Below are 16,724 nucleotides of genomic sequence, written 5' to 3' on the forward strand. Positions count from 1 at the left end.
AGTAGGACGTTTGTAGTAAATTTCCAAGGAACTTCAAACGAAAAAATCAGTATTACAAACAACTACAAAAGATTCCGAAACATTAGTTGGCAGCAGGGCCACAGAAATTCTAGCTGAGAGAAAAAAAAAAACATATTTTTCTTCCCTTTTTACTACAAACAAAAATATCTTCACTACAATCAACTACAAACGATTCTGTACGGAAAACTACCGATAAATTCGTTTTTTTTCAAAATGGGGTGACATTTTTTTTTTTTTGTTTTAAATTTATTCATTTACTTATTTATTTATTTTACTTCTGGAAGTAGATTCTATCGAGGTGTGTTGCACCTGTGCATTTCAACCCCTTATGTTTTTTTTTTGGCGCTACTACAAACGAAATCATTGTTACTACAAACAACTACCTACAAAAACCTACAAGAATCAACAAAAAATGATTGAGTTTTTTTAAGTCGGGTGCTAGGTTCACATAGGTATGATATTGTTTCAATCGAGTGGACGAATTCTGAAACGTAAAAAAAACGCACGAGGATGAGGCTTAAGAATTAGTAGAACAACACGAAAGGACTCATGTTATGTGCGAGAAATAGTTGATAGATGATTTAATTCAGAAAATCACCATTGATTGTGATCTCGCGATCAGGCGGAACAGTGATTGTGTGAAAACATTTGAAACAGGTATTAGGGCTACCTTTCACCACATCATTTTAAGTGACGAGTCGCTGCTGCATAATGATTTTCTGATACGAAGCGATTCTCGATAGCAAGAAACGAAAGAATGGAACATATTGAATAGTCATCTCCATGGAGCAACTCTTCATCAAGATGTTGCTAAAGCTATCCAACTGATTTTCGGAAAAGTTCCGGAAATTTATTGCAATGCTGCGTCAGAAGATATGCTACCAATATGCAAACCATGGTGATAATAACATCGTCTGGCGGATAACACCCAAATCAGATCACAGTGGCACGAATTTCGTTAACATTGCTGCTACTATTGGCCTAAGGCGTATGGCATTTACCGACCAGGGTGTTCATATTCGATTTGATTGACGAAGACTCCCATTTATCGCGTAACGCCACCGTACACACAAGTCGTACACATTCTGACCATCACACATCGCAGTTCCCTCAAGAATAGATACTATTGAAATGTTCATTGTTGGGTAAGGTTTTAGAAGATATAGATAACACGAAAATATCCTTGACAAATTGAGTCTATAGCTGTGCTATCGTTTTCATCAATATTTGGAAGTCTCATCATGATGAATGAACAGCTAGCAAATAGTATGTTTCGCACCTACATTATGACAGGTACAAGACGAATTTCGAGCATGAAAGTAGGATCACAAAAAGGAAATTCATTCTTTAGAGGATGCTATATTCAGTCGTTACAGATTGCGTTATATGTCACACATTTTGAATGTTATCAAAACCTACGCATCACTGCTGTGAAAATGCTGTAATGAACGCAATTCTACATAGAATGCCGAATACAAACATCCAAAAAAAAATTTTCCCTCAAGCACTAATAATGCCGAGAAACGTATTTCTGTAAGCGAAATACTACTAATTATTGGAATAAATTTTCTAGCCGCATTCTCGCAATATACGAAAAAGTATCTGTTTATTTTTGTTCGACATTGCATGCAGAATTTCGATGATTTCGGCATTTTTACAGGAATACCGCGTTTGATCGGTCGATGAATATTGACGGTAGAATCTTCTAGCGGTGGCGTGTTAGTGGATGAACCCGATGGTTTCTGCCTCTGCCGTACTTCTTTCCAAGTTAGCCCAAAATTGCATTCGCTCTGTTGAGAAGGAATGTTTAACCTCTAGCGTGATTTCGGATCTATCCCCTATCTGAAGGTAATTGTCCTTTTTCGAGTACGGCTCCCACGTTGTATTTCCATGAAAAAACAAAGTTGAAGGTTTTCTGAAAATGCATGCTTTAGTTGTGAATCATATGTATCATCAGATATTCTCATTATTGAAAAAAACCTACCCGTGATTCGCAAAAGATGTCCACAATTGCACCATGATTTCTCTCATTTGTAGATCTTTTTCATTTGGGGTTTTGTTGAGAGCTAACATCATATTGTAGTCTACATGTGGAAAAATGTAACCAAGATCATCCGCGTGTGCTACTCCGTAGTCCGTCAACGTGTTGCCGTAAACGTAAGTGTTACTCCAGGTGCCCCGATATCTGAAGGCGTAGAAATATTGGGGATTTACTGCCACTGCATGCTGGTATAACAGGGAGGAGTACATCGGATAGGTGAACCCAGCGTCACCGACGAGTAACGTTAAGTTAGTCAGCAACTGCAAAAAAAGGGATTCATAAATGGCGCATCACCTAAACACTCAATTCTTTGGTTGGCACGATACGGATAATTACAGATTATTTTAGGTCAACGATCACCATAACTGATACGACAAGAATTTTTTTTCACCCACAACTATTACATACTGCCTGTAGTTTTTTGTGAAAACAACTAATTTCGATGAATTTCTGCTAAAAGACGCTACTGTCATACGATTTTCAATTAAGAGACTGATAAGGTATAAGCTCCTGATATGATCCACGCGTACAGTAACAATTTCACATGATGATAGAAATCATGCGTTCAGGTCAAAAGATAACTGCAGCGACCAAACTCCATAATTGTGCCAACTATTAGTAAATCTCTGTCAAATATGGTAGTGAATTTCGCGATCAGTTTTCAGCTGTTCAGATTTTTCCGCGATATTCTATGGTTAGGATACAAAATATAAGTTGAATGAACAACGTCGGAAATATGAAACCTAACCACTGGAACTCTTTGGAAACATTCATGACTTCCAACCCTCCTAAACAGCTAGATATGTATACAGTAAGAAAGCTTATCGTATTCCAATCGTTAAGTTTGAATATCTTTTTACTCACCTCACTTCTATTCATTGTTTCAACGTTATTGAAATAATACGACTTGGTCGCCTTGACCCAAGCGGCTCCAGAGTCCGGTTGATCCGACCAGTACAAAAAAATCGGCAGCAAATGATCAAAGTTTTTCAGAAAGTCTTCGAGCCAACCCTCCTTTTCATAGAAGTCTGGTGTAACGAGTAAAATTATCAAACAGTTAGGTATAAGACTGGATCTAATTAAAATAAGAGCGAGAACCTTACGAATTTTCAAAACCTCAAAATCATGCCTCAACTTTCTGTTTATCTGATTTTTAAATGATTCGTATCGTCAGCCGTACAGGATCCAACAATGTCACACCTCTTTTCATTTTCCATCAGCTATGTTAACGTACGACAAGTATTGGTTTCTATCCAAAATAACCGTCTTCAACTTCAATGGATCTTAACATTTCTAGGCATTTAGTATCGGAAAATTAGATTGGTTGAAAGTTGTTGATCCGTCTGTCGGTCTGTCTCGAAAAGCTTCAGCGATCATCTCAAAAATGATTTCACGAGAAAATCTGAAATTTACAGGCCTTTGCATTTAAATGATGGGCATGACAACTGTCGTATCTCGTGCTCTTACTTTCATAGGCCGTGTTCAAATCGTCACGTCGGAAAACCACGTCACAAACAAGGAGATCCGTCAACGCATGGTCGAATGTGCTTTAATGAATCTCATTTCAAAATTGTATGACTTGTTCGATTTGCAACATTTCTAAAAAGCATGAACAGTAAACACTTAACTATTTAACTCGTGCACGGACTATCTATCTAAATAAGCAATACGGATCGATTTATACAAAGTTTATAGAACGTTTGAATGGAATTACCAGAATTCGAATGAAATGCTTCAATGGAACACAATTGTATGAGAAATAAAGAAAACATTTCACTCAGCAAATAAATATCTAATGACAAAAATGTTGATCATACTTAATGTTACGTCTATTGATTGAATTGATTTGCCGAGGCGATAAAAGGTACGGAGAAAAATGCAGTAATGGACCGCAGTAGTCAGCCCCTCAATAGTCGACGAATTTCCTCTTGCATACGTTCTCCTTCTACAGTACAGATTTCCCCGAGACCCTGCTTAGTCGCGCCACTAGAAATATGCGTAGAACTGAGTTTCGTAGCCGTCACACTTTCCATCGAACGAAATATGTAGGGAAATTGCTCAAGGTCTGATTGGAACATTGTTTATTCTAAGAGTACGATAAAAAAATGTCATCGAAGTAAGTAGTTTTTAACGTAAAATCATAATTATACATTTACTTTACAGTTGAAAATCACATATTCAGTTATATCCATTGGGTTAAATTGAATGAAACTTTTTTCGTTCGTTAAGGAAGTTTCAAATCTCGTAAACTGATTTTAAGCGAGTGAATATCGTTTCCAATAACTGCACACTTGCCAAAAGCACTTGTTTTCTATAGATTTTTGTCATTTTAACAATTACTCCCTGTTATATCGGTTGTATACGGGTGAGTCACATTACGTTATGCCGCAAGTACATAATTTGGCTAGCATCGGCAATGCTGTTTCAGACATCGATCGTTGGATGAGAAGAAGCATACATTGTCGAGGAGAAGAAGGTATCTCACAGGTGATCCATGTTTCTCTTTTACGTTGGGTGGAAAAACCTCTCTATAACACACTTGGAAAAGATCTCGGTCCATCCAGGCATTTCTTTGACCCTTATAAATCACAGGTAGATTTGTAACGTTTTTGAAACACCGAGGTATTTTTTAAATCTTTCAATGAATAAAAGAGGAATTTTATGGGATCCACTTGCATCAGCGCATACCATTATAGTAAAACGATCCTTTATCACCTCATGCCCTAGATCATCGTACAGTGGGACGAAGTCCTTGAAAAGCGAAGTAAATCTCGAAAAATGAAAATCCGCTTCAGTGAATTTTGACTCAAGCGTCAGGTAGAGCAATAATTAGTGCATTCAAACCCCGAAAACAGAAGGTGAATCCTCTGTACCTGGCTCGCAACTTCGGTTCAAAGTTGACCGTCATCGACGGTGCACACATTGCGCGAGAATACAAAGCAGAAGCACTAAACTTCAAAATTTCATATTTCAAGTGTGAATTGTGCGATTTTTAATTTTCAATATAGATTCGACTCCTGGAAGTGCGTAAAAAATATTTCTGTATCAGTTCAGTCAAGAATTGATTATCAACAACTTGAAATACGGCCACATTCGGTGCTCTCGTGAAAACGATATGATTCTGTAGACCTCAATTTTCAAACAGATGAAATGTACCATTTTCTACCATATTCTTCAACGATCCAAGTTCAGAGTTATTGGTTATAGGCTATTAGCTTACGAAATCCATAAGAGTCGCCCGCTTCCCCCTGCTCCTTTGGCTGTAATGATTTTTGGTCGTAAGTCGCGTACAGTATGAGCGGGTACGCAGCGCGACGCGGCAAATTTCACAGTACGTACAATGGGATAATAAAACCGGTCCTAACATATACCGAGACTTCATAACAAACTAGCACGGTTATTTTAGATCCACATTGTTTATAATAAATGTCTTCAATAATTTATGTTCAAGATTTCACGAGAAGCAGCATGTGTAATATTGTCTTATCTGTCATAAATTATATGAATGAGTATTACGTTTTCGTGTTTTTGTCTCCTCAATATCAGAGAACAATCTCCTAGATGAAACGAAATCGCTTCGGAAAAATTTAATTTATTCAACGACTTAGATCTCGCCTCATTTGTTATAGTTTACGTTAAATATTTCAAGTTTTTATATGCAAATCAGTTTCAAATTCTCTGCGGCTTTGTTATAGGACCTAGTGGGAAAAATATTACTCCGTACACGAAGATGGCATTTGAAGGACGGGACTACCCGCTGCATTGGAACACTTTAAATTGCAAATTTTCGAGAAGAGCGGACGTTCGGTGCTTATACCTAATCATGTGAGGCAGTCCTTTTCAGTTTTTGTTAAAAAAATGAGAACAATGTGGAAATCGGTTTGTAGGGAAGAAAATACGTTTTGCAAGAAATATCAGTCATGGCTTGATGTATCCTTTCCTGTAGCTGCTAATTCCCAAAACACACCGACCAATAAGGGTGGTCACCCATCGAAAGACTTTTAGTCCGTAAGTCAAAGATAGAAACGGAAGAGACCCGAAGAAATCCGTGAAACGTTGACTACGAACAAGTTATCAACTACTGTTCGAATGAGCCTTCGCTCCTCGAATTGTGATGGATGCAACACTGACGAGTCTAACGAAAACTTCGAGGTATCGAAAGGCTCTGTGAAATAACACCCAAAGTTACATTATCCGCAGATGCGGCACTTTCCTATCTGATGGACCGCAAAATGTCGAATAATGACTACCAAGAACCGAGATCTCTGAACATTCGACAGCACTTCCGTATGCCTCCCAATTCCAAAGTGGCAGAAGCTAAAAAAGTGTGTTATCCCCCCCGTACGGCTATTAGTATTGCAGAGAGCAAAGCAGAGTTAAATTACAGGCTTTACTGAACCATACAGATCAGCGTATTATATCACTTCAACGTGAAGTTATTTCGAGCATTGCTGACGAAAGTGATAAGCAGATGACCCTTGTTTGCAAGTGGGGCTACGATCGAAACTCTGGACAAAATGTACATATAAACAAAAGTTTTAAGATGACAACACGTCGGATTCAACTGTGTTTTTACTTCAGCTGTGCCAATACAACTCGTGTCTGTCGATGAAAAAACGGATGCTTGTCGATATTGTGACTTGTATGCCGCTAAGATTACAGTTTTTGAACTAAAATACAAAATTGACTGTAAACGAAGAACGCTACATCGAAAATCAGATGAATTCACTTGTTCTTGACGAAACAATACTACATCAGAACGAACTCTCGGTTGAATTTAAAATGATGTTAACGATGATAGAGAGAAGGGTTTGCAATTCACTGACATTTACCGCGATGCACAAACTTCCTGTTCATGGTCCACAAATAATAGCTCATGCATTATTGCCGATCCGCCAACTATCGGAAGATGCTTAAGAAGCTAAAAACAAAGACATCAATACTATTGAAGAAGATTTATCACGAAAGTGTTCAAGATCCGGAACAATGGAAGATGTTTTCAATCGGCTTATGATAACATCTGATCCGTACATTTCGAGTGTACGCGCACTTGGGGACAATGAATCTGAGACGGCCAATTTTTTACACTAGACAGTTATATTGGCAATATAGAGAAATCTGCAGCGCCATAGTCGGCCGAGCGCGAAACGAACTCAATCTCAATAAACATGATACAACCCATGACCAGCCCCCTGACACTCACCCAGTTCGTATACTACAAAATTGTACGCGTTTTGTCCCCGTTTTTTAGTTCCTCTACGTGGCGCTAGTAGACTTCTGACACGCTCGCTGCCCTCGCTGACCGCGCGCAAGCTTGTCAGATGACCACTAGCGCCACTAGTGGTGGAGATTGGCGGCAGAACCGAGGGACATTTTGCGAACCTCTTTTAAAAGCGTGTGTCAGGCGGCTGCCCATGACCGTTGAATATAACCCTAGAATACCGCGGGGACAATAACTTGTTAAATTGACACGTATTCTAAGGTTAGATTCAACGTGCATGGGTTACGTTATGTTTATGAGATTGAGTTTGTTTCGCACTCGACCGTCTATGGCGCTGTAGGTTTCTCTGTGTTGCCAACATAAATGTCTAGTGTAACAAATTAGCCTTCTCAGATTCATTGTCCCCAAATGTACATTACCCCAGAAAAAAACATGCAGTTTATCTCTGGAAACTGTAGAATTGTTAATCTCACCTACAATATGTCAATCTACTGCAGAAAATGATTCTGAATTTGACGAGTCCGACGAGGAAATTGTATTCCATTAATTTGTTTTGTAATATTTGAAACTTTTGACGATGCTTTTGCTAAAATGCTTTTTTCGTTTCTTTACATAAATTTTTTTAAAGTATTGATGTGTGGATTTTATATAATATAGATGAATATTATTTCTCTGTTTCTCAATTTTAAGCCACGTGACATTCGTCGTCTTCTTGTTAAGTAAAATTTGGGCAAATATTTACTTTGAATGCATAATCAATGACCTCAAAAACCCCTGTATAACAACTATCTTCGAAATCTGACATCATTGTTGTTTGAATCGAAGTTCATTTAAGATTTACTCTCCTTTTTCGGGATTTCGTCCCACTGTGAATCGTAAGACTAGAAATGCCGTGAAGTTTCTTAGAACGATCGAGCGAACCGTTACTCGCCTTAAACTTAGATGCTGCACCAAAAATTTGTTGGTGATATGTTGAAACCTTTTCGGCTCAAATCGCCTGTGAGAGAGGTTCGCCTAAGGTTCTCTGTTACACAAACCATCTGTAAATTGCCTTTTCAAAACCACTATCTTCGAAGTTTGTGATTTTCTTCTTCTTCGTACTTTCATGCTGGTCTTGAAGTATACTGAATAATGTTTTCTTTATTTTTCCTAATTTTCGGTTGAGTCTATCTTTCGATACCGTAATCATGCCTAAGCCTATGGCCCGACTAACCGGTATTCAACCAATTGATAATAATTGTTACTTTCTCATCAATGGTTAGCCTTTTTCTATTCTCCTGTTTTGCCTCGCTCATTCTCCAAATACAGAAGTTTTTAATATACTGGAATTATAATTTTAAGCAGAAAGTTCCGATGTTCAGAACGTGACGTCACCCAAAATTTTTTTTCCTTTGACGCAATTGATCTATAGTACTCGTCGACGACGAAAATCAGCTAGCCGGATTCCCCAGTCCGGAAACAACCGCGCAGTAGAGAGGACGTATGAAAATCGTGCTCCGCAGGTTTCGAGTACCAGGTTCTCTATCTCCTGGATCCTGTGCTCCAGGTCCGCTACCTCGTGAAACTCGACTTCCAGGACAAGCGCTCCGTAGTTTCTGCGCTCCAGGTCCGTTTCCTGGTGAAACTCGACTTCCAGGACAAGCGCTCCGTAGTTCCTGCGCTCCAGGACCACTACCTCGTGAAATTCGACTCCCAGGACAAGCGCTCCATAGTTCTGGCTGTCCAGGTCCTTGACCTGGTGACTTTTGAGCAAGCTTTATCATTTTTTTTTTGTTTTTTAGTGGGTAAAAGTCCAGAAGAGCAGAATTATCAGGTAGTGAGTTATGTTTTAATTATCTACGAATGTACGCTAAACTACTGACAGTGGCATCATACCAGATAGTTTCATCCATTCAGTGCAACTGTGATAATTTTCTCAATTTGTGTGAGTGGTAACCAATCTGTAATTTTTTTTTTCAAGATATTGAAAAAATAAAAAGTCGCTACACTTTTTGCCAAAATAAGGCATTACTTGCTCAAGTTTCATTGCGATCGCTTCAGCGGTGTGGAAATTTTGGCTCTCCGGGTTCTCGAGATGTACAGCGCTTCTTTGAACGCACCTTAAAGGTGCCGATGGGTTGACTACTGCGGGCAAGTACTGTACTGTTTTTACGGCTTATTTTCTGCCATTCTGTTCACTTTCTGGGTTTTTCTATCAAAATCAGCCGTGAGATACTCATAATTCGCAGTGAAATGATCAAACCAAAAAAATTTGCATTCACTTGCCTATAGTAGTCGCTATACCTTCGTTTTCAACGACACCCATGATACAAGGTAAGTCACGAATCTGACCAGCTCTCACAATATTTGCAGGGCTAGTTGTTAAAAAAGCCCCCTTGATATCTGGCTCATCAGTACAAGCCCATGTGGTGAATGGTTCGCAATGCCACACGTAAAACCGTGTGAACACGGTTGTAATATCCAAAGCATTTTTATTACGCAAACACCTGACGAGGGAATCCGAAGTGTTATTCAAACAGCCAACGTAATTGCCGAGTTCAAATGCGCGCTTTGCATAGACAGCCCTGGGTCTGTAGGCCCATGGCGCAAGGCCAGATCCGCTTAGCATGATGAACTTATGAAAGAGTCCTGTAATGACGTGAATTGATTACGCTATGTTTCAGCATTTGATTATAACTAGGTTCGTCAACTCATCGATGGAGAAAATTTTTTCAGTACGTCGCGTCGTACTTGTTGTAAAGATAGAATACGTCGTCCTGATTATTGTAAATATGATATCAGTCATCCCGTTAAAAGATTTCAATATTCATCAATCAAGTCTGTTGAATATTACCTCGAGCCTTGTTTGACTTCATTCTGAATTCCATCTTACCAATTGTCAATTTCGAAAGCGTCAGAAGGTAAACGCAAGCGCTCCCTGAGCTGTGGCCGAATAACGTCACTCGATCAGGGTCACCGTGAAAGTGTCTGATGTTACGCTGCACCCATTCGAGCGCAAGGACCTGGTCTTTCAGGCCCCAATTTCCGGAAGCCACTTCGTCGCCAGTGCTCAAGAACCCCAAAATACCCAGACGATAGTTTAAGGTAACGAAAACTACATCTTGGTTCAAAAGGTACTTCGGGCTGTACACCGATGAATTAGCGGACCCCATCATGAACCTCCCACCGAGAACGTATACCATTACCGGAAGTAGCGCGGAGTCCTTACCGTCACTTATCTGTATGTATAGGATCCTAAGTCAAATCCAGTTATGTTTGCTTTACAAGACTTCTGATTTTGAACTCATGCTTCTATTCTCGCACAGCAACCGGCTTGCCTGCAAATAAGCAAGCCTTACTAGATGGGAATGATTACCTGCGGTGTGAACACGTTCAAGTTTAGACAATCTTCGTCTCCAAGGTAAGTGATATGGTCTGTGCCACTTATTTGGGGACAAAAGTTTCCGTCGGCAGTAGCGTTTCGTATTCCTTCCCAACCACCCGCCGGCACGGGGTTCGCGAATCTGCGATACAAAGAGAACTTTTGTTATCGGATTCATGACGAGAGTTGACGAAGGCTGCGACTTCTTCAGTTGAAACATTTCAACCGATGGTATGTCTGCTTCTCGCAAGACCTTGCTATTTTGAATGTTGATCTTATATATTCATCATTGATATTCATTTACACATAGAATTCTTATCGCCTAATCAGCAGGTTTAAAATTGGGTCTAACAGTCGGTTACTCTGAGCCGCACCTTGCTTACCTTCATATCAAGATTTGTATCTGACCTGTTGTGAACCCGATGAAATCGTGCAACTCTAGTCCTTCGAATTAATTTCCGTTCGTAACCATCTGATCCATTTTAACAAACAAACCCGTCCACTAGTTGGAAATAAATGAATATTTAGTTTCACATAGTTCGACTGACAAACGCCAGATAAGATTACATAGAAACAGAGTTAGGTTTGTCAGTGTTGTATAGACATTGTGAGTGTTATGTCACGCACTTACAGAAATGGAAGGAACTGCAAACTTTGTTTATTGAAGTATATCTACTTCTTTTGATAACTTTCTTGTTTGCACGAACACTGTGTTTTCAAGTGTACGCGAGTGTTCAATAACATTTTTGTAATTATAATTATTACAGTGTTTTCGAAAGTATACAGACTCAATTGAATAGTCGAAAGAAACGGTCAAAGAATGATTCTTCAAATGATGATCTTGCTATAAATCAAAAATGCGCCTAATCAACTGTTCTCTATACAGTGAAACTTGCCAATACCGGACATCTTCGGGACTAAAAATGTTGTCTATTACTGAATAGTGTATGCTATTCAGAACAATATTAACGTCTGAATTATACTTCTGGGGACGTTTAGAGTGTCCGTTTTAAAGAGGAATCCGTTGTTGGGAGGTGTCCGTTAAGGGGGGAGACCCAGTTAGCATTTTGAAAAAATCGTTTTTTTCCATTTTCTAAAATAACAATATTTCAAGAGTATTTTCCGAATAATGACATGCAAATCGGACCGTTATTCGCAAAGATATATAACTTCGAAGGGCGCCGTGTCTGACAAAGCAAACCGGCGCTCCCTCGAAAATACTCGAGAGGCACCGGTAGCTCGTCGTCAACGAAAAACTGCTGCAGGTGCAGCTAACAAAGCGGAGAACGGCGCAGTATGTGGCCCAGGAACAGACGATCCAATGTAAGTTATAAAATAAATTTTTTATCTGCATACAAATCGTACCCAAAACTTGAAACGCGTTTTTCTCGAAGCCATGTTTTCGAAGTCGGTGATCACTGTAATTCGAGAACGGCTTTACTGATCGGTTTGAAATTTGTCTCACTTCTTCTATACATAATTGTCTTCCGGACGAAATGAGGATTTTTTTTTTTTTGGACATTTATTCATTTTTTTTTATTGCCAAAAATGTGAGTGAAATTTTGGTCAAAACGACACTTTTGACTTTCAACGTCCGCCATTTTGTGAAAAATTGAAATTTTTCAAAACCCTTCGTTGATCCGGATCATTATATCATTAACCGAAGATCCCCCCCCCCCCTCTTTTGTTGGATTCAGATGATCCATTGCTGCGCGAGAGTGATCACCGCAACTACCTCTTTTTTTTGCAAACGTCCCGCCCATTGCCTCGTACTGGCTTATTTTATAATATTTTTCTTTTGAAAAATTATAATGTGTACTTTAAATATATATCTTTTATATGAAAAAACTGTTGTTATAAATTATCTTGTCGTTTGGCCAAAAAAAATTCGGAAAAAACGTCTTTTTCTGGACGTTCCAACTAGGTCTCCCCTTTAACAGAAGTTTGACATCCCAAGTGTACGTATGTACGTATGTATATATGTAACCAATTTCTTTGCCGGACGATATCTCGAGACCGAGTTACCGTATTCCGATGATTTTGGCTTTCATCGGTTCGGTACGTTTTCAATTATTCGAGTTACAAAATTACAAAACGTCAGATAAAAATGATGATATCTTCAGATTGGGTGAATGGAATTAAATATAAATTGGTATCGTGGGGTTTTTGGGTCGCTTATCACGAATCTAAGGTCAGATTTGCATAGTTCAGATTTGGTGAATTCAATAATCTGATATCGAACAAAAATCATTTGAATTTCGATGAAAATCGGTACTCGTAAATTTGTCAGGTGGCTGATCACGAATTTGAAGTCCGATTGTGAAATCGAAAAAATTAATCCAATATGATGGCAAAACATCTAAACAGATTCCGATTGTGGAAGAAATTGTTAGGCGAAGTTTTTTGGTTCACCGATAGCAAATCCAAGGTTAGACTTCTAAACTTTGAAACGGTGGATCCATTATAGTGAATTAAAATTTGAAAAATTGTCATTTTTCCACGTAAAATAGTATCCGAGAGCTTCAAAAGCGTTGATGACAAATCTGATTTTGTAGCATGAAATTCGAATTAGTTATTACTATTATTTTCTATCTACAAACTTGGAAGCTGCAGTGTGAGAACGAGTAGTTCGAGGGTTGGCTCATGGCCAGTCTGAAACTGTTAGTTTTATGAATGAAGATTTAAAATTAAGATATTACGATATCAAAAATTCATCTTAAAAAAAAAAATTACTGAATTAGGATGATTCGTATGAATTTTTTCACACGAAAGTGTATCTAGCCTTCAGATCTTTTTACAATATATTCATACATGTCTTGCTTTTAGACCCATTCGGCCAATTTCAGTGAATTATAGATCGTGTTGTTCCTGAACTAATTCTTTATAAATCTTTCAGTATGCATTCTCTTTAATGCTCGGTTTATAGATGTTCTCGTCAAAAGTTTTCACTTTATTTGTACTTCTGGCGCATGTTATTTTTATTCGAAGCTATAAAACGAACATATGTTGTTATTATTTCACTGAATGCAATCTTTGTGTTAATGGACCTTTCCACCCATTCCAAATTCCTAAGTTTGTAGGTAGTTAAAAGTGCCACATCAGTTGCATTTACATGATGATTTCTATGATAAAAAACATCATGGAATCGGTAAGCACTAAATTTATGTACTTCACTTACCTCTTATTTCCTACCGGTGGTTGCGCATAAGGAATTCCCAGAAAGGCCGACACTTTTCGGCCATGGGTGGTGGTCATAATTTTTCCCCGCAGAGTCCCTTGGGGAATAGTCACTTCCGGTTGAGTAGTTCCACCGAGGTAACCGGCACTCGACGCGAAAAAAATGCTTAGCAATAGTGAGAGAAAAAGACACTCCGCTCCTGAATATGAAACCATTGTCGTCACACGTCGTTGTCCGATGAGAACAAACTCGAATCTGGCGAATCTTGCTGGTGGGATTGTTTTATGGCTTCGAACTGTTTGTCCATCGCGAACGAGTTCGACATGCCAATCGTCAAACATGATATTCAAGCTGTCCAACGACCATCGCACAAACAATATAACATACATTTGTCTCGGTATCACTCGGAGATGCAATGCGTTAAACCACCTTAGTTATCGATACTCACTCCTCATTTCACGTTTCAGACTTCACACCGACAACAAGTGCAAATACTCGAGTCTGATACAGCCAACTGAATTTCCAATGGTTTCGTATCGTCCAGCCCTTTACATAATAAAGAAGTGTAAAGAAACTTTGTTGTTGATTCTCGTTAAACTAATCACTGCCAGGCAGATTCTTAATCGCCGCATCACTGCGAAATTCTTCTCATTGAAAAACCGCCTAGAGTCGCTCGACGCAGTATACGAGTATATGGATCCAAATTTGTGAGTAAGTATGCATATCTTTTTTTATCCACGACGAATGAATTCATTCTGCAATCTCAATGACTCACCCAAAATAATTTATCGTCAGTCCATGTCATCAAGTACCTGCACAATCAATAAATTTGTTGAACACTTCTCAGTTATTTGAGATCCCATATACTAAATAGAACTCTTACAATTAGGTAATTTGTCTTTATCATATGTACTATACGTATTATGATATAATACATTAGATTGGATTGTGTGATAAACGCTTCATACATCATTTATCTATCGATCAGTGATCAGGTTCCCTGTTCACTAATTGTAATCAGAAACCAACTTGGTCGAAAAGGTATTTGAACTATCTGTCACATCATCCGATACAGCGAAAAGTCGCTACGATGTTCAATTTAGCGAATAGAGCGGTATTGCTATCTGATGAAGTCTTTCATGACAATAAACTGGAATTAGTACATCCCGTCCTGAGTATCAATAATTACCCGGATTTCTTCATTTCAAATCATATGTACCGGACTCTGAGAAAAGAGTCTTGTTATAATAAATAAATATATTTCGTTGAATATTTTCAGGAACCATTTTTTAACCGTTAAAAAACTTATTACCGTGTAATGAATATATGTGCCGTTACAACTAGAATCAAAATTTTATAGTATTTGAATTGAGTATAATATTCAACTCTCACTAAAATATGTCTATTATTGAAAAGATACTCTAAAATTGTGGCTGATAAAGCGAGATTTGGTTCGAATTTTTTTTTCTTTTATCAAAAAATTAGCACTAATTGTGAAAGATTTGACTCCGTGTTATGCCACATGAAGATTTATTAACAGTTAACAAATCTTATTTGAGGATTCAAGTTCATAAACTCACCATTCGCACGTTCCAAGCACGTTCTGTATATTTTAAACGCAGTTCGTCGGCCGAGCGATTGATTTACAATAAAAACCAGTGTGACAATGCAACGGTAATGTTATGGAGCTGATATTACAACTTGGGGCGTATCCGAACTTCTTTCAACATTTAAGTGTTAGTGCAGCGTGTTTTTGTTCATAAATTCCTGATCTGGATGCGCGATATTATGTTTGAGGTTAGGTACGTGCGATGTAAGATTTGTTTCCGGCTCACACGTGAACATTCGGACGTTCGTCTCACCGATTCGATTCAAACGCACGGTACGTAAAGTCCATGCCCCAAGAACGACGTGCGCTTTTCGTCCATTCCAGAGTGTGTAGGTTTGGAAAAAGTGACAGCGGTTGTATCCGTAGTACGGTAATAAGGCAACAAGGAGCTCAACATCACTAAATACGATTTTCAATAAAATAGATGATTGATCAACTATTAATAAATATTCATCCGGTACCATTATTTGAGTAGTTTATGATTGTGTTCGTCTGTTTTATACCACAGGATACTAATTCTAATGAAATAGATGACTCATTAAGTATCAACAAATCTTCATTTCACAGAAAAAAGTAAATACAAATGCGCGATTTCTTATCTACAACTAAATATTTATTTGACCTTATTCAAATATATGATTTGTTAACAGTAAATAAATCCTGTTCACTATAACAAGACTCTTTTCTCAGTTATTTGTGGTTCAATGAATAATAAGTAATATCTGTTGTTTAACCACTGTCTGGGAACTCTGACCTATTTCCTTTGGTTAGATGTAGACTTAAGTTCGCCCGTAAAAGGAGCTTTGCCTACGCAGGCGTGAATCTTAAGAATGACCAAAAATAATCGATTTTTTATTAAATCAGCCTTTTGATAGTATCAGCCTCGTAATTTCAAACGAATCTACCTCCAAGAGGCCGGAGAGGGCGACACGCCGGGGCGAGAACGATGGTCGGCGGTCCAGACCGAGAGAGAGGTGTACATGACCGAACTTCGAAGAGAACAGACGTTATTCAGAGTACAGAACTGTTTTGCAGACTGAACGTTTTATGACTCGAATCTACCTCTCTACCAAATGTCAGGTATCAACACAGAGCAACAGGATCACTGTCCAGAAACCTGAGTGCAAGGTATGAGCCTGCGTGGGTGCGGGATCCAGTAGGGAAGTTGGTCAGGGAAATCAAAATACACAGGTGTGATATAACTAAGCTTTATTCCGCCTGTATCTCCGACTACGACCTCGTATACTCAGACGCTCTCCGGCTCTCCTCGCTGAGAGCCCCCCTCCTAGCGGT

General features: G+C 38.6%; 2 protein-coding genes across 3 annotated transcripts in view; one reads left to right on the top strand and one right to left on the bottom strand.

Moving 5' to 3' along the window:
* LOC107221709 (flotillin-2) overlaps positions 1-16,724 on the top strand; it is a 533,503-nt gene that overhangs the window by 365,184 nt on the left and 151,595 nt on the right. The window lies entirely within an intron of this gene.
* LOC107216616 (juvenile hormone esterase-like) lies at positions 1,378-14,316 on the bottom strand. Of its 2 annotated transcripts, XM_015653859.2 has the most exons (7): positions 13,823-14,316; positions 10,639-10,786; positions 10,156-10,501; positions 9,549-9,911; positions 2,927-3,090; positions 2,006-2,322; positions 1,378-1,936 (listed from the first exon to the last, which is right to left on the bottom strand). In XM_015653859.2, exons 1-7 carry the CDS (start codon positions 14,209-14,211, stop codon positions 1,741-1,743), a joined length of 1,923 nt encoding a protein of 640 aa, XP_015509345.2. In that variant the 5' UTR covers positions 14,212-14,316; the 3' UTR covers positions 1,378-1,740. The 2 variants fall into 2 exon arrangements, with proteins under 2 accessions (XP_015509345.2, XP_046587059.1); XM_046731103.1 differs by lacking the exon at positions 9,549-9,911 and having other exon boundaries at positions 13,823-14,315.

Source organism: Neodiprion lecontei, chromosome 2 (genome assembly GCF_021901455.1).
Source record: "Neodiprion lecontei isolate iyNeoLeco1 chromosome 2, iyNeoLeco1.1, whole genome shotgun sequence".
In the NCBI taxonomy this organism is placed as follows: Eukaryota; Metazoa; Arthropoda; class Insecta; order Hymenoptera; family Diprionidae; genus Neodiprion; species Neodiprion lecontei.